The sequence below is a fragment of the Hyla sarda genome, chromosome 6 (assembly GCF_029499605.1).
Source record: "Hyla sarda isolate aHylSar1 chromosome 6, aHylSar1.hap1, whole genome shotgun sequence".
NCBI classification, from domain to species: Eukaryota; Metazoa; Chordata; class Amphibia; order Anura; family Hylidae; genus Hyla; species Hyla sarda.
The window spans coordinates 201,354,939-201,381,371 of record NC_079194.1 but is presented as its reverse complement, the minus strand read 5'-3'; the positions used below and the strand labels follow the sequence as shown (position 1 = coordinate 201,381,371).

At 41.8% G+C, this 26,433-nt stretch overlaps 1 protein-coding gene across 7 annotated transcripts in view; it reads right to left on the bottom strand.

Annotated features, from left to right (window-relative positions):
- RSPRY1 (ring finger and SPRY domain containing 1) overlaps positions 1-26,433 on the bottom strand; it is a 48,360-nt gene that overhangs the window by 14,824 nt on the left and 7,103 nt on the right. For all 7 annotated transcript variants that reach the window (XM_056526221.1, XM_056526225.1, XM_056526224.1 and 4 more), the window contains 10 exons: positions 22,983-23,035; positions 19,587-19,699; positions 17,857-17,983; positions 16,333-16,391; positions 14,215-14,281; positions 13,985-14,116; positions 13,761-13,876; positions 13,083-13,226; positions 12,586-12,697; positions 7,807-7,909 (listed from right to left, as the gene is read on the bottom strand). In XM_056526221.1, coding sequence (XP_056382196.1) covers positions 7,807-7,909; positions 12,586-12,697; positions 13,083-13,226; positions 13,761-13,876; positions 13,985-14,116; positions 14,215-14,281; positions 16,333-16,391; positions 17,857-17,983; positions 19,587-19,699; positions 22,983-23,035 — 1,026 coding nt within the window. The remainder of the gene's footprint in view (positions 1-7,806; positions 7,910-12,585; positions 12,698-13,082; positions 13,227-13,760; positions 13,877-13,984; positions 14,117-14,214; positions 14,282-16,332; positions 16,392-17,856; positions 17,984-19,586; positions 19,700-22,982; positions 23,036-26,433) is intronic.

Genomic DNA, 26,433 nt, shown 5'->3' with positions numbered 1-26,433 from the left:
CTGTAGTGCGCCAGCAGAGCACTTTTCACCCCCATATGGGGTGTTTTCTGAATCGGGAGAAATTGGGCTTCAAATTTTGGGGGGTATTTTCTGCTTTAACCCTTTGTAAAAATGTAACATTTTTGGGAAACCAAGCATTTTAGGTAAAATGTATTATTTTTTTTTTTTACATATGCCAAAGTCGTGAAACCCCTGTGGGGTATTAAGGTTCACTTTACCCCTTGTTACATTCCCCGAGGGGTCTAGTTTCCAAAATGGTATGCCATGTGTTTTTTTTTTAGCTGTCCTGGCACCATAGGGGCTTCCTAAATGCAGCATGCCCCCAGAGCAAAATTTGCTTCAAAAAAGCCAAATGTGACTCCTTCTCTTCTGAGACCTGTAGTGCGCCAGCAGAGCACTTTTCACCCCCATATGGGGTGTTTTCTGAATCGGGAGAAATTGGGCTTTATTGTCCAACCTTTATAATAAGGATTAACTGCACTATATTGCTCCATCTCTGCATTTCTTTCCTCTGCTGGAAGACACCAGAGGGCTTCAAAGTTCAGCAGCAACTTTCCAATTTTTCATAAAATTTTCAAAATCAGAATTTTTCATGGACCAGTTCAGGTTTGAAGTGGATTTGAAGGGCCTTCATATTAGAAATACCCAATAAATGACCCCATTATAAAAACTGCACCCCTCAAAGTATTCAAAATGACATTCATCAAGTGTGTTAACCCTTTAGGTGTTTCACAGGAATAGCAGCAAAGTGAAGGAGAAAATTCTAAATATTCATTTTTTACACTCGCATGTTTTTGTAGACCCAGTTTTTTTTTAATTTTTACAAGGGGTAAAAAGAGAGAAATCACCCTAAAATTTGTAACCATTTCTCTCGAGAAATGAAATACCTCATATGTGTATGTCAAGTGTTCGGCGAGCCCAGTAGAGGGCTCAGAAGGGAAGGAGCGACAATGGGATTTTGGAGAATGAGTTTTTCTGAAATGGTTTTTGGGGGGCATGTCACAATTAGGAAGCCCCTATGATGCCAAAACAGCAGAAACCCCCCCCACATGGCATACCATTTTGGAAACTACACCCCTCAAGGAACGTAACAAGGGGTACAGTGAGCCTTAGCACCCCACAGGTGTTTGATGACTTCATTAAATTCTAATGTTTAAATGAAAAAGAAAGTTTCACTAAAGTGCCGTTTTTTCCCCAAAATTTACCATTTTTACAAAGGGTAATGGGAGAAAATGCCCCCCAAAATTTGTAACCTCATCTCTTCTGGGTATGGAAATACCCCATGTGTGGACATCAAGTGCTCTGCGGGCGAACTACAATGCTCAGAAGAGAAGGAGTCACATTTGGCTTTTGGAAAGCAAATTTTGCTGAAATTGTTTTTGGGGGGCATGTTGCATTTAGGAAGCCCCTATGGTGCCAAAAAAAAAAAAAAAAAAGGCACATGACATACTATTTTGGAAACTACACCACTCAAGTAACGTAACAAGGGGTACAGTGAGCCTCAACACCTCATAGGTGTTTGACGACTTTTTTTAAGGTTGGATGTGTAAATGAAAAAAAAAAAAAATTTCTCCCTCTAAATTGATGGTTTTTCCCCAAATTTTACATTTTTTACAAGGGGCAATAGGAGAAAATGACCCCCAAAATTTGTAACACCCACGTCAAGTGTTCTGCTGGTGCACTACAATACTCAGAAGAGAAGGAGCGACATTGAGCCTTTGGAGAGAGAATTTGTTTGGAATAGCAGTCGGGGGACCATGTGCGTTTACAAAGCCCCCCCCCGTGGTGCCCGAACAGTGGCCCCCCCCACATATGACCCCATTTTGGAAACTACACCCCTCACAGAATTTAATAAGGGGGTGTGCAGTGAGTATTTACACCCCACTGGCATATGACAGATATTTGGAACAGTGGACTATGCAAATTAAAAATGAAATTTATCATTTTCACGGACCACTGTTGCAAAAATCTGTCAGAGACCTGTGGGCGTAAATGCTCACTGTACCCCTTATTACATTATATGAGGGGTGTAGTTTCCAAAATGGGGTCACATGTGGGGTGTGTGTGTCCATTGTTCTAGCACTATGGGGGCTTTGTAAACACAAGTGGCCTTCAATTTCGGACAAATCTTCTTTCCAAAATCCCAATGGCGCTCCTTCTCTTCTGAGCATTGTAGTGCACCCGCAGAGCACTTTACATCCACATATGGGGTATGTACTTACTCAGAAGAAATGGGGCTACAAATTTTTTTTCTTCTTCCTATTTTCCTTCGTGAAAATGAAAGATTTAGGGTAACACCAGCATTTTAGTGAAATTTTTTTTTCCCCTTAATTTTCCCATCCAACTTTAAAGGGGTACTCCGGTGCTTAGACATCTTATCCCATAGGGGATAAGATGCCTGATCGCGGGAGTCCCGCCGCTGGCATCTTGCATGCGGCACCCCGTTTATAATCAGTCCCCGGAGCGTGTTCGTTCCGGGTCTGATGACCGGCGACCACAGGGCCGATGGCGTGTGACGTCATGCCTCCACCCCCGTGTGACGTCACGCTCCGCCCCTCAATGAAAGCCTATGGGAGGGGGCTTGCATTGAGGGGCGGGGCGTGACGTCACACGCCGTCGGTCCTGTGATCGCCCGTAATCAGACGCGGAGCGAACACGCTCCGGGGACTGATTATAAACGGGGTGCTGCGTGCAAGATCATGGGGGTCCCCAGCGGCGGGACTCCCGCGATCAGGCATCTTATCCCCTATCCTTTGGATAGGGGATAAGATATCTAAGCACTGGAGTACCCCTTTAATGAAAGTTCTTCAAACACCTGTGGGGTATTAAGGCTCGCTATACCCCTTGTTAAGTTTCGTGAGGGGTGTAGTTTCCAAAATGGGGTCACATGTGGGTATTTATTTTTTACGTTTATGCCAGAACCACTGTAAAATCAGCCACCCCTGTGCAAATCACCAATTTAGGCCTCAAATGTACATAGTGTGCTCTCACTCCTGAGCCTTGTTGTGCGCCCGCAGAGCATTTTACGCCCACATATGGGGTATTTCCGTACTCAGGAGAAATTGCGTTACAAATTTTGGGGGTCTTTTTTTTCCTTTTACCGCTTGTAAAAATAAAAAGTATGGGGCAACACCAGCATGTTAGTGTAGCCCCCAACTTTTCCTTTTCATAAGGGGTAAAAGGAAAAAAAAGCCCCCCAAAATTTGTAGTGCAATTTCTCCCGAGTACGGAAATACCCCATAAGTGGCCCTATACTGTTTCCTTGAAATATGACAGGGCTCCGAAGTGAGAGAGCGCCATGCACATTTGAGGACTATTTTAGGGATTGCATAGGGGTGGACATAGTGGTATTCTATATCAGTGATTCCCAAACAGGGTGCTTCCAGCGGTTGCTAAACTCCCAGCATGCCTGGACAGTCAGTGGCTGTCCGGAAATGCTGGGAGTTGTTTTACAACAGCTGGAGGCTCTGTTTTGGAAACACTGCCGTACAATATATGTTTTTCATTTTTAATGGGGAACAGTGTAAGGGGGTGTATATGTAGTGTTTTACCCTTTATTCTGTGTTAGTGTAGTGCTTTTAGGGTACATTCACACGGGCGGAGGTTTACAGTGAGTTTCCCACTAGGAGTTTGCGCTGCGGCAAAAAATTTGCTGCAGCTCAAACTTGAAGCAGGAAACTCACTGTAAACCTCCAGCTGTTGCAAAACTACAACTCCCAGCATGTATTGACAGACCGTGGATGCTGGGAGTTCTGTTACCTAACTCCGTATTATCCAACCAGTGTGCCTCCAGCGGTTGCAAAACTACAACTCCCAGCATGTACTGATCGCCAAAGGGCATACTGGGAGATGTAGTTATGCAACAGCTGTAGGTACGCAACTACAACTCCCAGCATGTTGAGACAGCTGTTTGGGCATGCTGGGATTTGCAGTTTTGCAACATCTTGGAGGGCTACAGTTTAGAGACCACTGCACAGTGATCTCCAAACTGTAGCCCTCCAGATGTTGCAAAACTAAAAATCCCAGCATGCCCACACAGCAAACATCTGGAGGGCTACAGTTTAGAGACCACTGTATAGTAGTTGCGCTCTAATGACCCCACTGGGCATTTGCACACAGTGCCTGCTGATATCAGCAGTCACGCCGGTCCGGTCCCCAAAGTTCCCACGGGCGTACAGGTACGCCCTTGGTCCTTAAGTAAGGGAGCGAAGGCGTACCTGTACACCCTTGGTCCCCAAGTGGTTAAAAGGGAATTTTTTGTTTGAACTGAGAGGCAGACAGTGTTAGATAGCTGTAAGGGTATCAAAGCAAACAGTCACTTGAATCAAAGAGGGGCTAGGAGGTGAAGCCAAATGAGGGAGGTAGCATAATAACATAGTTCATAAGGTTGAAAAAAGACCAGAGGCCATCAAGTTCAACCTATAACCCTACTGTCCCTACTGAGTTGAGTTGATCCAGAGGAAGGCAAAAAACACTCATACTAGAGGTAAAAATTCCTTCCCAACTCCAAATATGGCAGTCAGAATTAATCCCTGGATCAACATTCTGTCCCTATAAATCTAGTATACCAATATGCCAGGTATGCTAGGCTGTCGCATTTGAGTATTTTGGCTTTGCTTTCTTGATACTTGGCTGAGAAATAAAATCAATTTTATAAGTTTAGCAATCACTTCAAGATCCTGGAGCCCTCATACAGCCTCGTATACGGGCGGAAAAAAAATACAGGGGACAGAAAATGGAAAAAAATAAATAAAAAAAACTTCCCTTTTTTTTAACAATTTGTAAAACATGAGGGAAACTATACAAATCTGGTATTGCTGTAATCAGGCCGCCCTAAAATATCAAAAGAACATGTTCGCTCAACCATAAGGTAAATGGCGTAGAAAAGAAAACCACCAAATTTGCTAAATCATCTTTTACTTTTTCAATTTCACTTCACCAATATGTTACTGTTTCAGAGCATGTGTTGTGGAATAATTAAAAGGTATCATTATAGTAGTTAGTTATGGCTATTATAGGGTGTGGAGGAAAAAAACCCGAGAGTGTAAAGGCTAATATAGGCCAAGACAAGTGGATTGTCATGAGGGACAAGTAGATTTTGCTCCATTTTAGTCCCATGGACAAGTAGTTTTTTTTATTAAATTTCCATACCACTGCATGTGGTGGTTGGGCACGCCCCCTTGTCGCTGACTACCGAGGCCCCCTACGAGAGATTTGGGGGGGGGGGGGGGCAGCGGTTGTACTCCTTGAAAAAAAAATTTTTTTACTTTAAACATAGCAAACATGAACAAGTGGACATGTACATTTGCAGACCTCCATTCTAATAGGTAAGGAGCGTGGATGCCATCTAATGAAAAAAAAAAATACCCTTTACAAAAATTTTGCCCCACCAAAATGCATGCACTACAGTGCACTACTTTGTACATTTCTATTGGTGTGACAGTTGGCATACAGTGAGCCTGTCAGCAAAATCAGCCCTTCATCAGATGCCCAACATCAACATGGAATAATACCATCCTTAGATGGATGAAAACTGGTGAGATTGCACATAGGACCAGCAGTTTATGAAATAAAAAAAACAAAAATAGAAAAAATTGTGTGCAACATCGATGGAAAGAGAGGACACTAAGCCAAAAAGTGTTCTCCTCCAGAGCAGGCCATACTCTGACCCTAACAAAATACAGCACATAAATGGCCACCCAGATCCATAGAATGATAGTAAGCCTTGGATGCCATCCACTAAGAGAAAGAGAATCAGAGTAGTGAGAGAATGCTGAAAGGAAGAAAGGGTCCAGCCCAGGATTGCAGGTAAAAGCAGATAGGCTTTATTGGGTCATGTACACACAGAAGCGTCAAACAGCCGACACGTTTCGGACCTATGCCAGGTCCTTAATCATGGCATGCATATCAGATAAAAAACATACATTTTATATAAAAAAAAAAGGTTAGGTCATGTGACCCATCAACAATCAGGTAAGAAGGTAACTAGAAAAATCTGGTATGGATCTTAAAAAAATATACTGGCGCTGCAGATACAGGGTATAAGACACATTGCAAGGGAAAAAAACCTCTATATAAAAAAAATGTAAACATATTATTGTTCTTCTTAAGAATACTGCGGGACAAGTATATTATAATTACAAACAAGAACTTTCTCCATAATCACGCACCGGGTTTATATCATAAACCCTGCATTTTAGCAGGACAGTATCAGGTCTTGCCGCAAGTTCATACCTTGTGGTTGCCGTGTGTCTAATTGGAATATCCAAAAAGACTCGCAGTTTAACAGAGCTCTACGGTGATCTCCACCTCTAGTATGCCTGTACACCTTTTCTATACCCATTATTTTTAAAGAGTCACAAATGCCTCCATGAAACTCCCTGAAGTGCCGGGACAGGGAAGACACACTAAAGCCCGCTCCTCTCGCATCCGAAATATGTCTCCTGATCCGGCACTTCAGGGAGTTCGTGGTACAACCTACATATTGCATCCTGCAAATCTCGCACGTTGCGAGGTATACCACATAGTTAAATCTTATATTAACTGCAATACGAACTATGTGGTATACCTCGCAACGTGCGAGATTTGCAGGATGCAATATGTAGGTTGTACCACGAACTCCCTGAAGTGCCGGATCAGGAGACATATTTCGGATGCGAGAGGAGCGGGCTTTAGTGTGTCTTCCCTGTCCCGGCACTTCAGGGAGTTTCATGGAGGCATTTGTGACTCTTTAAAAATAATGGGTATAGAAAAGGTGTACAGGCATACTAGAGGTGGAGATCACCGTAGAGCTCTGTTAAACCGAGAGTCTTTTTGGATATTCCAATTAGACACACGGCAACCACAAGGTATGAACTTGCGGCAAGACCTGATACTGTCCTGCTAAAATGCAGGGTTTATGACCCGGTGCGTGATTATGGAGAAAGTTCTTGTTTGTAATTATAATATACTTGTCCCGCAGTATTCTTAAGAAGAACAATAATATATGTTTACATTTTTTTACATAGAGTTTTTTTTCTCCCTTGCAATGTGTCTTATACCCTGTATCTGCAGCGCCAGTACATGTTTTCAAGATCCATACCAGATTTTTCTAGTTTCCTTCTTACCTGATTGTTGATGGGTCACATGACCTAACCTTTTTTATATAAAATGTATGTTTTTTATCTGGTATGCATGCCATGATTAAGGACCTGGCATAGGTCCGAAATGAGTCGGCTGTTTGACGCTTCTGTTTGTACATGACCCAATAAAGCCTATCTGCTTTTACCTGCAATCCTGGGCTGGACCGTTCCTTCCTTCCTTTCTGCCTACACTCACGTGGTTGGAGACGCTGCTAACCAGGCCCGCGCACAGGTGCAGTGGAGTAGCGGTGAGCTGTCGCTTTTGCTATATAGTGAGAGAATGATGTTTGAGACATAAGTCTTAAAAAAAAAAAAAACCTGTAATTAAAGATTATGTTGAGAGCATTCCATGGTATGGGAAGGACCACCTTCAAGATGGAGGGGGTGTGATGGAAGTACTGTCTGGGGTACTGGCAACAGAAAAAAAAAGTTAAATGAAAGTGACAGTCACCAAAGAAAAAAGGTTACCAAAAATGCTTAAAGCGTTACTGTCATTAGTAAAAAAAAAAAAAAAAAAAAAAAAGGCTTAAATCAGTGTAATAATGTGCACCCGTGTGTAGTAAAGCACCCGTGTCTATTTTATTTTTTCAGACTTGCACTATAATCATTTTTGGTTCAGGTGAGTATGCTTAAATCACAGAGAAAGACAAAACCATGAGAATTAATTGCAAGCAAAAACACTTACGTAGTGGAAGAGAAAACTTGTTTTTCAGGTGGAAGTTGGTTCCCATTAAGCGAAAAGATCATCAACTTTTTATGTAAATCTAAAAAAAAGCCGACTGTGTCTCCTACAAGACAAAATAATGTGCATGCATATAAAAGAACAGATTTATAAGCAAAAAATGGTTGCTTCAACAGAAGAATGACTAGAGCAAATTTAAAACCTGTTTACAACTGTAAGATAATATAAAGATAGAGATATAGATAAGTCTTTTTTTCAGTGCACATCGGATCAGAAGGATTCCAGTTTAACTACAGGGGAGTTAACCTTTGTCCCCATGAAGTCATTCTCATTGCGGGTCCATATCCAGTGGTCCCTCAAGTTACAATATTAATTGGTTCTAATACAAAATATTGTACGTTGAGACTATTGTATAAGGAGACCAAATATCTATGGAAAACTAGTCATTGGTCCTGAAACCCCCAAAAGGTCATCCAAAATTAGAGAAAATAAAGAATGAAGAAAATTAGGCAGCTAATACAGCTAAAGCAAGTCCTTGTATATAAAAGTGAAATGGCTGTTAGAAGCTTCAAATCTCTTTATACACGGATGACAGAGGCTTCTTCAAGGTCCTGTACAGTACACACATTGGGGGGAATTTATCACTGTATACAGAGCTTTTTTTTGTCTATTTTTTACGGAAAAATTTGCGCAAGAGTTTTTTTTACGTTTTTTTTGTAAAAAATCTGATAGAATTCTTCATAGCCATGTCTCTATGTTTACCATAGAGCACTTTCTACTGTAGAATCGAATTAAATGCGTGTATTTTTTTTAAATGCGAAAATGCACTTTTCTTGCGCAAATATCCACCACCTCGGAGCACAAGTACCAAAGTGTTGTAAAGCATCTGAGAAATATTTTAAATGGGCACAAAAAATTGATATGATACTACAACTTATCTCTAATATAATTTAATTTAAAAAAAAGTGATTTTAAAACAGTTTAAAATCACTTAAATTCGGCTACTAGGGGTCACCCTCTTAGTGGCCGAATGTATTCAGCAGTGACGTCACCACTGAATTTCGACTCGTTGAAGCCTGGCAACAAGTCGAAATTCAATCACTGCTGTGCTCGCTCCCGCCTGTCAGACAGGCGGGAGCGAGCGCTTTGAAGGAAGAGGACGCGCGCAGGCTCGGGGACAAGGTAAAGTATTATGTTGACTGTATTATGTATACTGTTCACCTATACAGTATGCCTCCAGTTTCCCACTACAACTCCCAGCATGCCCTGGGAGTTGTAGTGGGGAAGCCTGGAGGGACACTGAATAGGTGAACTGAGGGGGAGTGGGTTGAGCGGAGCGGCTGGGCCAGGGGCACTGCGCGGCTGGGAGGGGGTACTCTGGGTGAACTAAGGGGGAGTGAGTTGAGCGGCGCGACGGGGCCGGGGGTTGTGGGCGGTCTGCGCGGCGGGGAGCGGTATGTGCTCCGGTGTTCACCTATACAGGGTGCCTCCAGTTGTTTCCCCACTTCAACTCCCAGCATGCCCTGACAGCCAATAGCTGTCAGGGCAAGCTGGGAGCTGCAGTGGGGAAACAGCTGGAGACACCCTGTATAGGTGAACTACGGGCGGAAGTGCCGGCCCCAGCAGGCATCAGTGACGTGGTGCCTGCTGGGGAAGTCTGCCTGGTAGTGAGCATGCTACCAGCCAGACAAAAAGCATTTTTAATATGTAAAAAAAAAAAATATAAAATTAAAGGTAGGGAGGGGGTTAGGGATAGATGGGTAATAGGCAGGGACAGAAGAAGAAAAAAAAGTGATGGTGGGAGCTACCCTTTAACTATTTTGGGACAGTTAGGACTACTACTCCCATCATGGACAGACTCTACCCATGATGGGAGTTCTAGTCCAGGGTTGGAGGTGCAGTTCGCAGAAGGTCATTCTCCAGAGTCCTGCTGTGATCCGCATTTATTAACTGTAAAAGCCGGCGGCACATGCGGCTACACTGCACTGCCCACCGGCTCCTGTATACACTGCTCAATTCATAATCCCCGCCGCCGGGAGCTCTGATTGGTGAATAGCTATTCACCAATCAGAGCTCCCGTCTCCTGGCGGCGGGGATTATGAAATGTGACAGCTGTATACAGGAGCCGGCAGGTAGCGCAGTGTAACCGGCACAGTTAATAAATGCAGATTGTAGCGGGTCTCTGGGGAATGACACAACGTGATCTGCCCCTCAGCCCCTGGACTATAACTCCTATCATGGACAGAGTCTGTCCATGATGGAGTAGTAGTCCTAAAAGTCCATCAGCCAGGGGATGTGCAAGTGCCGTCCCTCAGCACTGGGGTACTACAACTACTCCCATCATGAAACAAACTGTCCCATGATGGGAGTAGTAGTCCAAGGGGATAAGGACAGAATGAGCTACACAGTCCAGGCCTGACTCTGTTCTCATTATGCGCTTTGCATAATGGAAACAGAGCCTTTATGGCAGTGTGTTCCCAAACATGGAGACTCCAGCTGTTGCTTAACTACAGCCCCCATGATGGGAGTTGTAGTTCAGCAACAATTTGAGGCTTCCTGTTTATGAACACGCTGCATTATGTGCGCTCTCCCCAGGGGAGAGCGCAAAAAATGTACTAACCCATATTTCTTGTTTTTCTTTTCTTATTTCAGATACCTGAATGCAGAGGACTACGACGATGACCAGCGTTTTTTTTATTTCAATAAAATGGTTAACAAGGTCTGTGGGGGGAGTGTTTTTTTTTTAAATAAAAATTTGTCTTCAATATTTTTATAATTGAATTTCCAGGCAGATACCAACCAAGCAGCAACAGCCTGACGTTACCAGGGTGGGCGAGGACCATTGTTACTGGCCCTCCCCAGCCTAAATAATGCCAGCCTGTTACTGTCTAGGAGTGCCATTTTTGACGCTCCGGGCCTGTTGGTTCCGACTCTTCCCGGCATTCCTGTGGAGGTGGGTACCGGGGAGCAATCATTGGGGGTTAGCGCTAGCTAATTTTGGGGCTAACACTAAGCCCTGGCTTAGTAATGGATTCTGTTTACAAGACGGCTTCCACTACTAAGCCTGAAAATTCAATTACAAAAACACATCACATTGAAAAAAATGTTTTATTTAAAAAAAAGCACTCCCCCACATCCCTCGTTAACCTTGACATTTTAAAAAACGCTGTTCATCATCGCAATCCGCCGAATCCGACATAGTCCTCCGCATTCACGCATCTTAAATGAGAAGAAAACAAAAACAATAAAACGACAAACATTTCTGTGATTTCTACACTATCAAAAAGCTCTCACCCCTTCAAAAAGATCAGGTAAATCAGACAATATACATGGACACGCCCACTTTTACAACACTGACGTTAACAGTGTAAACCGCGGCACAAAGTGTACTTTATAAAGATTTATGATTTTACTATTGTGCAGAGTTTTGTTCGGTGCACACTGCTGCTCCGGCACTTCTAGCTATATGAGCAGTGTACAGCAGCCACAGCTTTGTGAAGTGTGAGGCAGAGAAGGAGTGCACAGTAGAGCGAGGGGGGGGGGGGGGGGTGTTTCTATATTTGCACAAAATTTATCAAAAGGAGTGCACAACTTTTAGTAAATCTTGAGCAAGAGTGTAAATTAGACAAGCAGTGTATAGGGGTAGATCTGTGTCTACAATAGACACCTAATGATAAATCTCCCCCAGTGTGTCTGAAAAACAAAATGGAGCCGCCTTCACCTGGTGTCCAAGGGATCAGCTCATCCTGGCTGGGCAGAATAGGACATGTAGTACTCGACTGAACTGTAGAAAGGTGCTACTAGCCAGCTAATCAGTACATGCACTTCAATAATAGGGTTGTTTTACCAGTAAAATACCTGCTCTGATTGGTCAGATCTTTCAGCGGATCTTGAATATTTGTAGCATTGTATGTTGAGTACGGTTTTAAGTTACCATGGTCCAAGAAAGACCATTGTGTGTTGAAAATATGGTAGTTTGAGACCTCTGTAATGTGAGTGATCAAGGCATACAAGCTCCTTGCAGAAAATTACTGTTTTAGCTGTCCCCAGTCAGCAATTTAAAAATAAATAAATAAATAATTTAAATCTGTAGCCTTACAGAATTTTGTTTTATTAGTCTGGGATTAACTCTAGTTTTGGTGACAGTTTCTGAAAATAAAAAATGTAACTTTTAGCTCCCTTTAATTCAATAAGTTTTTTTTTACTGTATGTATTGGAGTAGCTTATTTTACGCTGTAAACCCACCCTTCATTTTTCAAGAGTAAGGTGACTGCGTTATCTAACAAATCTTCTTTTAGTTGTGAGTGCGTTTGTCTTTAACAGTCTATGTAAATTCTGATATGCAGCATTCGAGCCCAAGGATCCCTCTACACATGACTTGAGCTTCCTGGATTTTTATGACCCTAAAAGGTGGGATGCTGGGATTAAGCTACCTGCCCACTCAATGGCTGCGCAGGAAATTCCACGTGCCGACCCCAGAAGTGGGTCCGGAGCCCCAAATGAACAGTAGCAGCTGTGAAGCGAGGAATGTATGTGTTTTTTCTCCCCCCCCACCCCCTTTAACACCTGCTTGTGTACAATTATGAAACAAAGTTTGCTCCTCAGAGTACACCTTTAAATCTTCTGGTTTGACTGCAGGTGTGCCCTCATACAGGGAGAAAAAGTAAATAAAAATATAAACCCTTTCATAAAGATCACCACCTTCTTCTACACTTCTGTTCAGTAAAGATGGTTTAAGATGCCATGCTAATTGGGTGAGGTATGTGGTCTCCAGGTTCCTACCTTCTTTCCAGCAGGGATGTTGGTGAGGTTTACTTTTAGCATTATACCAGATCAGCTGCCTGCAGCCATCATACGCACATGAATACTCATCATCCCCGATTCCATATCCTTCCTACACATAGAACACAGTGTGAGTAAGAATGTGCTGCTTTCAAAATAACATTACATTAGAAGTTATGTTGCCTGTTATGCTGTAAGCTTCAGCCAACCAATGCTAAAGAGAGCTTCCCTGCTCGATTTTCTATATTTCTAGGAGCGTGCTCCCCTAGCTCCTGTCAATAGTGAATTAGCATTCACAGCAGATTGTCAATCACTTTGAGGCTTGCAGAGGGTGAGGGAAGAGATTTGTGTCCAGTTTATTCTCTGCTCACACCTATTAAGAAAATGGCACATTATTTTTGTACTATTTTGGCTGATAGAAGAGGGAACTGTGCCTATTCTATCCTACTCTTACATAGGATTGACAGATGACATATCTGCATAAGCAAAATACTTACGTGATTAAGGAACTTGCTGTCTTTGGTCGCCCATCCTATCTGCATAACTCCAGAGGTAATGACTTTTACTTCATAATACCAAACACCAGAGTCTACACAAAATGTGCAGCGAACACTCTCAAAGGAGGAAGCATCACACCGGGCCTAGAGGAAGGTGAAAAAAATAAAAACAGCTATTACCCCAGAAAAGTGTGGATGCAGGTATAGCAAAATAATCAATTATACAATCACATAAATACTGTATTTCATCTGTACAGTCTTCAAATAAATGCAACTGCAGGGCATCCTTCTCACATTTTATGCTGACAACAAAAGCCACATTACAAAAAAAATATACAACACACCACACCTACAGAATGCTGGGATTTTAAAGGAAATTCTACAGCGGTCAAAAACACAGGAGGATATCTAGCCACAGAGTTCAAGATACAATGTTAGATACAGTATATCTAATATAAAAAGTAATGTTTAAGTGTTTATAGGGATATTTCCCATAACCTTTTTTCCTAAGTCAACTGGGCAAATTGGGTATCTTCCCTGCTTGGGCTGCTTTTAGCTCCCCGATTACCTCAGGCGGCTGCAAACAGAGGGGGCCAGGAGATGGAAATTAGGAGATGGGAACACTCCTATAATGTTTTTATATAGTCAGTAGAAATCAACATAAAGTAGGAGCCTTACTTCTAATCCATATGGTGAAATCTTGAGGTACTCGCTGACATCATTACTGTTCAGCATGGCATTAATGGGTGTTAAATCTGCTTTCTCATAAGTGAGTTGTCTTCCTTCTTTTAGAACTGCAACAGAAAGAACAAATCTGTGAATGAAATAACATACATTGGGCTCTCTTTTAATCCAATGTACATAATGAGAGCGCAATAGTGTCAACAACATAAAAGACTTACACAAATTGTCTAAACTCCACTGGGCACAGAAGCCCACCTGACGCTTCAAGAAATCTCCATTATTGGTCCACGTCTCAAGCAGAAGAAGACGATCGCTTATCAGAGATTCGGAAACAGTCATTTTATTTTCACCTAGATGTCAGAAGAGAAGAAATGAATAAACATCTGTAACTATCACTACAGTCCCCTTATAAAAGTCATCACATCCACCACCTCCCAGAAGCTCTTACTTGTTTGTGAAAACTTCTCCAGTGCAATGAGTGCAAACAGAATGACCATGGGATGGAACCTGAAATTCTAGAGCAGAGGAGAGGAGACAAGATTCTTGACAACCCATACAGCAGTCATTCCATAGCTCACAGCAATAACATATTGACTCAATACTTTTATTGGAGATAGTTATCTCTGTATATAGCAAATTAAGGTGACTAGCAATGCAGTGATGTGACTATGGGGAGGATCCCTATACAGTTACTCCTCAAGTTTCTGTAAAAGCTGGGTGACAAACCTTACAACTAGAGGACTTCTATTTGCTGAGCATATACATTTTAGGGACATATGTTTCTTAGTATATAAAGCAAATCAGTTGTAACATGGAGTTTCATTACATTCTATACGGGGCTGTTTCTCCAGTCTTGGAAAGCTGTTTCTGGGACTGGGGACATGACGTAACGCCACGCCCCCTTGTTACGTCACGCCATGCCCCCTCCATTTATGTCTATGCGAGGGGCATGGCGTTACGTCACGTTCCCAGTCCCAGAAACAAACAAAAAGCTTTCTGAGACTGGAGACGATAAGATGTCCTTGGCCGGATACCCCTTTAATGCTAGTTCCTGCTTTTCTCATTAACCCCTTAAGGACCCAGGACGTATGGGTACATCCTGGGTCCCGGTCCTGCGATATAATGCGGGGTCACACGGTGACCCTGCATCATATCGCGGCGGGCCCGGCGTCATAGTGAAACCGGGACCCGCCTCTAATAGCGCGCGGCATTGATCGCGGTGCCGCGCGCTATTAACCCTTTAGCCGAGCTGAGCCGCGTGGCTAAAAACGAAAGTAAAAGTGCCTGGCTAGCTCAGGGAGCTGTTCGGGATCGCCGCGGTATAATCGCGGCATCCCGAACAGCTGTAGCACAGGAGGAGGTCTCCTTACCTTCTCCTGCGCTGTGCGATCGACGAATGAATGCTTCAAGCCTGAGATCCAGGCTTGAGCATTCAATCGCTGAAAACACTGATTGATCCATTCCTATGGAGATGGATCAATCAGTGTAAAAGATCAGTTAATTCAATGTTATAGCCCCCTATAGGAGCTATAATATTGCATAAGAAAAGTGTAAAAAAAAAAATCATTAACTCTTTCAATTATCCCTTCCCCTAATAAAAGTTTGAATCCCCCGGCATTTCCAAGAATAAAAAAACTGTAAATAAAAATAAAAATATGTGGTATTGCCGTGTGTGGAAATCTCCGAATTATAAAAATATACCGCTTTTTAAACCGCACATTAAATGGCGTACGCGCAAAAAAATTCCAAAGTCCAAAATAGCACATTTTTATACCACAAAAAAGTGAATAAAAAGTGATCAAAAAGTCTGATTAGAACAAAAATGGTACCGCTAAAAACGTCAGATCACGGTGCAAAAAATAGCGCCCTGAACACAGAAAAATAAAAAAGTTATAGGGGTCAGAAGATGACCATTTTAAACATATAAATTTTCCTGCATGTATTCATGATTTTTTTCTCAAGTGATACAAAATCAAACCTATATAAGTAGGGTATCATTTTAACCGTATGGACCTACGGAATAAGAAAAGGTATCATTTTTGCCGAAAAATGTACTGCGTAAAAACGGAAGCCCCCAAAACTTACAAAATAGTGTTTTTCCATCAATTTTGTCGCACATTTTTTCCCCGTTTCACCGTAGATTTTTGGGTAAAATGACTAATGTCATTACAAAGTAGAATTAGTGACGCAAAAAATAAACCATTATATGGAATTTTAGGTGAAAATTTTAAAGAGTTATGATTTTTTTAAGTTAAGGAGGAAAAATTTTAAATTAAAAAACGGAAAAAGCCCGGGTCCTTAAGGGGTTAAGCAACACCTAGATGCCCGGGTCTTCTAGGTAGGGTAGGGACATAAAGCAAGATGGGAGAGGTTATTTTAAAACTACATAAAATAGAGCCCTGGAGTAAAACACTGATGCATTTGACAACTTTTTGTAATAATTGAGTGAAATATAACAGAAAAAGCAGCACGTGCTACAAGAATATCTGTAAATGAGGACTGTTACATTGAATTACAGTAAGGTTACATTATTATCGAAGAAGAAAAATCATCATGTCAGACTTACCAAACTTTCTAACAAATATTCCAAAATCCCAGGGCTAAGCAGAGAGATACTAGCAGGACCTAAAAAGAATAAAAATATATAGTGTAATATAGTATATAAAAGGTAATGTAAGGAAGAGAGGAACCGCACTCACCAGCCTTTCCATGCAGATATTCTTTATTCTGTGAACGAAATAGAATGGTGAACGCAACGGTGGAGAGCACCGATCTCCTAGCTGACTGCTCTGCACCGTTGTGTTCACCGATCTATTTCGTTCACAGAACAAAGAATATCTGCATGGAAAGGCTGGTGAGTGCGGTTCCTCTCTTCCTTACGTTATATATCAGTGTTTTGTGCCTTTCTTCCCTGCACCACCAGCGGTAGCAGCTTCTTAGCCACACACTAATCCTACTGCCTTTGCTACTAAACGGGATTCACGCACTACACCCCTGCAGTGCCGGACTAAAAAACTGTCCGCTTCTTTTATGTGATAGTATATAAAGGATTCATGATATTATGCTCTATGGTCAGTAGTCCAGTGGGCAGTCCTCCACAGTGATTGACTGCTCTCTCTATAAACACGTGACACAGAATCACTACAATCACTATATCCATTGCCCACTGGATGCCCAAGCATAAAAAGAGTAGGGAGTTAAATAAATTAAATACAAAGTACTGATACAAAACCATATACAGAATCAATCTGCTCAGCTGCCATACAACATGCTGCCTGAAGATATAACACCATGTTTAATGTGACAGGTTCAGTCCTGTTTTATGTCATACTACAACATCAGAGAAATCAGGTCCACAGATAGACAAAGCTCTAACATGGCTTATCTGTGAACTAAGTAAGGGGTTTGCTGCTGTTCTTGTATGTGTACAAAGAGGTTTATTTCCAGAATTTATTATATCATGCCCAATATTATTGCAGTTAGCAATTAAAAGATTATACTAACTGCCAGACTATTTTGCTACTTTTACTGAGGCTAACAAGACTTTCAACCAGTCAAAATTCACACAAAAACCTAATCCAAATCCAGACGTTAAAGGGATTGTGTTATCCTCTATCCACAGGCTAGGGGGACAAACACCTAATCACACACGATCCGACCGTCATACAGCACTCTGCCATCTTCGGTGTTCATATACAAATGAATGGAGCGCACGCCATCAGCAGCACACACTCTACGCGTGCTCCGTTCTGGAGATCATAGGTCCCTTCGGTCGGACCCCCGAGTTCAGATACTTCTCCCCTATCCTGTGGATATGGATTAAAATAATAGTTCCACTGGACAACCCATTTAAACTAAAAAACACAATTTCACAGTGAACACATTTCTAGCATATCTTAAAATGACAGTGGAAGCATCTAATAAAATGGATTAATGGGCAGGATTTCTTTCCTGCTATGATTTGTCCAGCCTGAACCACCAGAATACATCTAAATCTCGCCAACCATCGTCATGCCTTTGGTACACACAAGCAATGGCAGGATATGCCTCCAGGTGTAATAGGGAATTGAGTAAGGACATAAACACTCACCTGCCAATTTCTCCGCTAAGCATCCTAAAACAGCAGTCGTGTTACGGTGTTTGGCCGGATTAATGGAATCTTGGATGGCGGTGGCCCCACTTAGATTTAATTTCTCTGTCAGCTTCTGCAGGGCATCCTGTGAAATATATATTCCGTAGATCAATACAAGTTCTAGGCTATTAAATAATAAGTGGTTTCTACTGGCATCACGTCCGCACAATAAACACACAGCAGTTATCTCAGATTATGGATGTAGACCACTTCTAGCTCTTAAGGTTATATGCTCACTATTAGGACTTCCTTATGATTCAATACATTCTCAGACTACAAGAAATAGGCCAGCAGTTCATTTCCTATGCTATTCCATTCATATTTATATACTTAAAAGGCCAAGTGTGTTGCAGGAGACTAGCCCTATCAAATGTGCACCAGGATACACCTCCCCCCAACACACACAAAAAATTGGCCAACCTCTCCTTTTTCAGCACATCCAGCTGACCATCTAATGTTCAGGGAGGCCTTCTGATTGATGTACAATCAGGCATGTTATATATCAACATCCCCACCGTCTTTTGAAGAGATCAGCTGTCACCAGGGCTGTGCGGCCCTACTTAATTTATAACACATGAATATGCAGCCAAGTAAAAATGTTCAAATGTATGGTGTGGATGAGTGCGAGACAGCTGTGAGTAGACTACTGACACCTTGAGACTATGTTCACACGGTGGATATTCTATGATTCCGCTCAAATTCCATTCTGCAAGTTGCTGTGGAATTTAATTTTTGCAGTTTAGCAGAATTTCAGTGGAATTTCATGCACAGAAATCTGCCAAAAATCTACTTCAATGTGACTTCAATGCGATTTTGCACAGAATTCCGCAAAATTTAAAGACATGTTCAATGTTTTCGCAGAATCCCAAAAGCCAAATCTCTGCAGTGGAAATTTCGCCATGTAAATAGAACAGCAAAATTCAATTTTGCAGAATTTCCTAGCAGAATTTTGCCAGAAGATACTGGAAATTCTTCAGTGTGAACATAGCCTAAGCCTCAGTCCTCAGCAGATACCCCTCAGCTGTCTGCCAGCAAAAAGAAGGGGGGATATCAATGGAAAATTAACTACTTTTTAGTTCTCTAAGATTTTTACAAGATTATTATTATTTTTTAGAATTACTTGGATAGTCACACCAGTTTCTTGGTGGTGTGTAAAGTGCAGGGATCCAGGAGATGTAACAGCATCAATCTGTGGAACCATGCTCACGAACCCAGATAATAGACCTTCAAACAGACACCACCGACACCCCCTTTATAGCTGAACTTAGAAATAAGCTATCCCCAGTTAGGAAAGCCTGGAGAGATCATGGGGTCAGGGCTCATGGGGCCAAAACCCACATTTCCAGCTCTTGACTGGTAATCATTTAGATTTTATTAGAATAAAAATTATCTAGATTGGAAAATACCCAAATACACAAAAACCATCAAAACATGAAACCACGAAGCGCTGGAACTGAAACCCATATAAAAAGTCCCAGCCTGTGAATCATCCATATGTCCCTTAACCCTTCATCTCCCAGCAGGACTCCACTCACACCTAACCAATAATTATTAAACCGCCGCATGAACACAGCATGTTTTCATAAAGTGCTCACCGCACACTATTGGCCCCGTGCAGGTTTTATTATCATTAAAAGTACCAGCTTTATTTATTTATTTAAAGCAGACAATAACCAGATGACACATACTTTTGTTGGAAGTGGACATTCATCCAGTAGCAATGTAATGACAGCTGGACCCAAAGGATCTTCTAATGGAATGACTCTAATGAGGGACTGCACCACATCCAGCCAGCCATTATCTGTTATAGAAAAGCAGAGAGCTCAGAATAATACCACAAATGAGAAAAACAATGCATCATGTGCTGTAATCCTAAGAGACTAAAGGATACTGACTGCAGACAAGATTTACTGTACAACATCCCCCACTGTTCAGGTTGGATAAGATAAGAGGGGCTTTCAGGGACATTTTCTTTATGTTTGTCCCAAAATGAGCTTCTCAATACCAGGCAGGAATCATTGTTGCCAGCAGTTTATTGTGATCTCCTGTAAAGAGCAGCCATAGTCATCCACTACGCTGCACTGAAGCGGGGCACATTACTTGGCACCAGCACTGTCACTTCCTGCATTTTATACAAGAAGGTGGCCAGTGGCTTTCAAGTGCAGTGCAAAGGAGTTAAAGGGAAGTACAATATATTTTATTCAGCCAGATCCATGGGTAAACACATAGAGGGCATATATACCGTTGGTGCAGTCAGTTATGCCTAGTGCAGGGTCTGGGAGAAAATTAATAAATAAAACGAGGTTGTGCACAGCATGGGGATCTGCTCTTTGTTATTCCTGCTCCATGCTACCATGCTTCACCTGCTTAGGCCCTGCTCTATGCTTAAAGAGGGTATTTAACATTTTACAAAAACTACAGGGTGGGCCATTTATATGGATACAACCTTAATAAAATGGGAATGGTTGGTGATATAACTTCCTGTTTGTGGGACATTAGTATATGTGAGGGGGGGAAACTTTTCAAGATGGGTGGTGACCATGGCAGTCATTTTGAAGTCGGCCATTTTGAATCAAACTTGTTTTTTTTCTCAATAGGAAGAGGGTCATGTGACACATCAAACTTATTGGGAATTTCACAAGAAAAACAATGATGTGCTTGGTTTTAACGTAACTTTATTCTTTCCTGAGTTATTTACAAGTTTCTGACCATTTATAAAATGTGTTCAATGTGCTGCCTATTGTGTTGGATTGTCAATGCAACCCTCTTCTCCCACTCTTCACACACTGATAGCAACACCGCAGGAGAAATAATAGCACAGGCTTCCAGTATCCGTATACACTGCTATATACACCGCAGGAGAAATGCTAGCACAGGCTTCCAGTATCCGTATACACTGCTATATACAACTATATACACCGCAGGAGAAATGCTAGCACAGGCTTCCAGTATCCGTAGTTTCAGGTGCTGCACATCTCGTATCTTCACAGCATAGACAATTGCCTTCAAATGACCCCAAAGATAAAAGTCTAAGGGGGTCAGATTGGGAGCCATTCAACTGGCCCACGACAACCAATCCACTTTCCAGGAAACTGTTCATCTAGGAATGCTCGGACCTGACACCCATAATGTGGTGGTGCACCATCTCAGGTCCGAGCATTCCTAGATGAACAGTTTCCTGGAAAGTGGATTGGTCGTCGTGGGCCAGTTGAATGGCCCCCAAGGTCTCCCGATCTGAACCCCTTAGACTTTTATCTTTGGAGTCATCTGAAGGCAATTGTCTATGCTGTGAAGATACGAGATGTGCAGCACCTGAAACTACGGATACTGGAAGCCTGTGCTAGCATTTCTCCAGTGGTGTATATAGTTGTATATAGCAGTGTATACAGATACTGGAAGCCTGTGCTAGCATTTCTCCTGCAGTGTATATAGTTGTATATAGCAGTGTATACAGATACTGGAAGCCTGTGCTAGCATTTCTCCTGCGGTGTATATAGTTGTATATAGCAGTGTATATGGATACTGGAAGCCTGTGCTAGCATTTCTCCTGCGGTGTTGCTATCAGTGTGTGAAGAGTGGGAGAAGAGAATTGCATTGACAATCCAACACAATGGGCAGCACATTCAACACATTTTATAAGTGGTCAGAAACTTGTAAATAACTCATGAAAGAATAAAGTTATGTTAAAACTAGGGATCGACCGTTTTTTTTTAAATTTTTTTTATTTTTTATTTTTTTTAGGTAATTGCCGATACCGATTATGCCCAAAATTGTGAATTTCGGCTAAACCGATAATCGGTCAATCCCTAGTTAAAACCAAGCACATCATTGTTTTTCTTGTGAAATTCCCAATAAGTTTGATGTGTCACATGAGCCTCTTCCTATTGAAAAAACAAAAGTTGGATTCAAAATGGCCACCATGGTCACCACCCATCTCGAAAAGTTTCCACCCCCCCCTCACATATACTAATGTGCCACAAACAGGAAGTTAGTATCACCGAACATTCCCATTTTATTTAGGTGTATCCATATAAATGGCCCACCCTGCATAATCCAGGAAAGGAAAAAAATTAAAAACAAACATACTTCTCTATCACCGGTACCCCACAGCTCAAGTTCACCTGCCTCCTGTCTGCTGATCTTCCATCTCCTTCATGCCTAAAAGGACAAGTGCTCGGCACAGGACCTGCTGGCTCAGCCAATCACTAGCTGCAGTGGTGTCCTATCTCAGACGCAAGAAGAAGACAGAAAATCATCGGACCAGACGTAGGCGAATGGGAGCTGCGGGGGACCAGAGCTAGGAAAGTACAGGCCTGGTTACTGCAGATCAGCTTCTGTTTAAGTAATAGTGAGCAGACCTGCATTCATCTGGCACCACCACTACACAGTGAACAAAGCCAACTACTTCTTGTCCCATTCACAATTGATGTCTAGGGATTCTAACATGTGTTTCTGCTGATTTCCTTTTGTGTTTTTTACATTTATGTAAAAACTGTGAAATCCAATAAAAATAGTCAGCTGTCGTAGCTATGTCTGCCTCAGTCACCGACACAAGGAAGCATGGTGGGGGACGGACACAGAGATATCAAATGTAGTGAGGGTGGGTATACAGGTTTTTTTCTCATTTTACTGCGTTAATTGCCTAGAGTGTTACTAAGTCTTATCAGGACATATACCTAACAATCTAGAGCTCTCTTTATCGTAAATGGTGCGTTTATGGTACCAAAATGTTTAAATATGATCAACTCAAGCCTTTTTAATGGGTCATGCACGCAAAAACCATGCAAGAAATCTTTAGCATTATTACAGTAAATTAATTTACTTATTGGACATTTTAATGTGTAACCAATATGGCTATTAAAGAAACACCAGGGAAGGAGCATGCACTATGTACAGCTATACTTCCTTCAGTGCTGCCCTATCATTGGCCAATGTTGAACAGATTGGGATTCTCTAAAGATCCTTCAATTTGGAGGTAATATCATGAGAGGATTCTCACTAGCAATGCCTTTATGGTCAACTCTGGGAGCCCACAGGTAGGTAATGCAAGCATAGGAAAAAAAAAAAAACAACAAAAAAAGTACCTGTTTCTGCCATTTCATGCAAAGTGATCATAGAATATGGGGGCTCCTGGTCACTGAAAAGTAATGATTACAAAAATTGATTTTTTTCTTCAACAAGATGCAGAAAGCAAATGCAGTATCTTACAGATTCATCAATACCAAACAGTCAATGAGTCATGGGTTACCGGTTTCTATACACAGGCCACATTGATGAATCAGAGATATACTAAAAATTAGATAAGAGCAGATGCTGCAAAAAAGTGTTACTACTGTTCAAAGAATGAAAAGTTAGCTGGATGGTAGGACATATTTCAGATGGTTTTGCCATGCATATAAAAGTCAATATAGAATTTATTTATTTATTTTTTTATATCATTCATATAAGATTACATCCACATTTCTTAGGCCAGGTCACATATTCTGTCATACTAGATAGGAAGCGCACTGCAAAAGTCCATTTTTAAACGCCACAATCAATCAATGCATTACATAGATCTATACAAGCAATTGAATGAATGCTTATAGAAGGCTTCAGGGGCCCTAATAAAAATTCTAATTACCCCATTTTCCCCATCAAATGAAACAAAAAAAAAAAAAACACATCTGATATTGCTGCATGCAGGATTGTCTAAACACATTCATCATCCCATAAAGTCAAGAGCATAAAGACAAAAAAATATAAATACATTTTTTTTTTTTTCCAAATGACAATTATTTTTGGTCACATCCCAGGAAAAACTAAATAAAAACAGCCAATACTATGCAGAAGTAGTACAGGTAAAAATAGCTTACAGTTAAACGAGCCCTTACAGCACAGCTGACAAGTACTGGAATGATTAAGATTTTTTAATAGAAGTAATTTACAAATCTGTTTAACTTTCTGGCATCAGTTGATTTGGGAGAAAAAATAAAAACCGTAGTTTTCCACCGGAGTACCCCTTTAACAACGCAGGACGTAAATGTACGTCCTGGTGAGGTGGTACTTAACGCACCAGGACATACAATTACCTCCTATACATAACTGAGCATCGAAGCGATGCTTGGGTCATGCGTGACAGGTCCCTGCTGCCGATAGCAGCCAGGGACCCGCCGGTAATGGCAGACATCCGCAATCGCGCGGATGTCCGCCATTAAAGGAGAACTACGGGATTGAACATTTTATCCCCTAAGGTTAGGGGATAAGTTTCAGATCGCGGGGGGTCCGACCGCTGGGGCCCCCCACGATCTTCTGTACGGGGCCGTGGCTCTCTGCATAGAGAGCGCATGTCGACCACCGCACGAGGCGGCGGCTGACACGCGCCCTCCATTTACTGCTATGGGAGAGCCGAAGCGATGCCTTCAGCAATTTCCGGCTCTCCCATAGCAGTGTATGGAGGGGGCGTCGGCCGCTGCTTCGTGCGGTGGTCAACACGCCCTCTCTAACCAGAGAGCCGGAGCCCCGTACATTTGAAACTTATCCCCTATCCTTAGGATAGGGGATACATTTTTCAATCCTGTAGTTCTCCTTTAACCCCTCAGATGCCGTGATAAAAAAAAAAAAAAAAAAAATCCCCTCCCCCAATAAAAATTTAAATTGTCCCATTTTACCCCCAAGAAGTGTCAAAATAAAAATGTAATAAACATATTTGGTATCGCCGCGTGCATAAGTATCCGAACTATTAAAATACAATGTTAATGATACCGTACGGTGAATGGCATGAACGTATAAAAATAAAAAGTCCAAAATTGCTGCATTTTTTTTTTTTTATAACATTTTATTCCCAAAATTTTTTTTTTATAAATTTATTAAAAGTTTTGTATATGCAAATATGGTATCAATAAAAAGGTAGAGTTCACGGCGCAAAAAATGAGCCCTCATACCGCCGCTTATACGGAAAAATGAAAAAGTTCTAGGTCTTCAAAATAGAGGGATTTTAAATGTACTAATTTGGTTGCGAATTTTTTTTTTAAGTGCAACAGTAAGAGAAAATATGTAATCATGGGTATCGTTTTAATCATATTGACCCAAAGAATAAAGAACACATTTTACTGTAAATTGTACGGCGTGAAACCGAAACCTTCCAAAATTAGCAAAATTTCGGTTTTCTTTTTAATTTTCCCACACAGTATTTTTTTGGTTGCACCATACATTTTATGGTAAAGTGAGTGATGGCAGTACCACGGACAACTGATTGTGCAAAAAAACAAGCCCTCATACTAGTCCGTGGATGAAAATATAAAAGTTATGATTTTTTGAAGGCGAGGTGGAAAAAACGAACGTGTAAGAATAAAATTGTCCATAAGGCCAAAAGGTGTTAAATAAATAAACCAACCATTACTCACCTTTCTCACTTCCTCAATGCCTCCAGTATGGCTGCTCTTAGCTTTCGGTGTGATCCTCCTCCTGGTGCCGGGGGTCAATGCGTCAAAGTGCAGCTCAGAAAACCGCTGGCCACAGCATTGTTTCACCTCAGCCAGTGATTGGCTAAGCGGCAATGTGATGTATTGAGCCCCAGCACCAAAAACTGAGCAGAGTTCCAATTCATTACATTGCTGTCCAGTCATTCACTGGCTTAGGTGGGACACAGATGAGGCCAGCGATTCGTTGAGCAGGACTGTGATGCCTCAACCCCTGCCACCAGGGAAGCACGGGAGGTCAGTGGAGGTTCGTTGTTGTTTTTCTAATGCAGGCAAACTGGTTTAATTTTTGTTGCACTTACTACATCAGAAGTGACAGTAGAGGTGCTCTTCAATGCTGGACAATGCCAAATGCAGTAACAAATGCAAACCTAGTGCCACATATCTACCGTAGTATTATTCTAGTCAACTGACATCTTGAAATGACTTTTCCATTCCGTAGCTAGAGTAATTCTAGTCCATATGATTTGCAACGTATAACAGAGGGCATGGCAGAAACAGTGTTTCTTAACATCACTAAGGCAAGTAACTGAAAAGGAATTTTAACCAAGCACCTCAAGGCTAAGATCAATCACAAGCTTTACAATGGGTTAAAGCTACTAGTGTTGTGTTGATGTCATTTAGATTAAAGCATTAGTCATTTAAAATGTACTCTTGACATGTCACACAGACCTGTATATTGTTTGGGACCACAGACCATTACTCGCCCCTAGGTGCTTCGCTGACGAAGCACCAAGGGGCATGTAACGGTCCGTGGCCCAACGCCTGAGCTCCCCCAGTTACCAATTGCCGCGTCCCTGCACGGATCCATGCTCGGTCCAAAGATCACCTTATTGAAGTGACCTATTTGCTACGGAATGGTGAGCGCTCCGCTTTCTTTTTCTTCTATTGTGGAGTTACATGCATTGCTATGTTTTCTAGTGTGTAGCGCTCACCTGAGCTCCATTACATGCACCTGACAGTCATCCATGAGTTATATGCATGGCATATAAACAACAACACAGTGGTGCTGGCATTTATTGTTTTCTTGGTGATAAGAGTGATTTACAAATCTGTTTAACTTTCTTGCACCAGT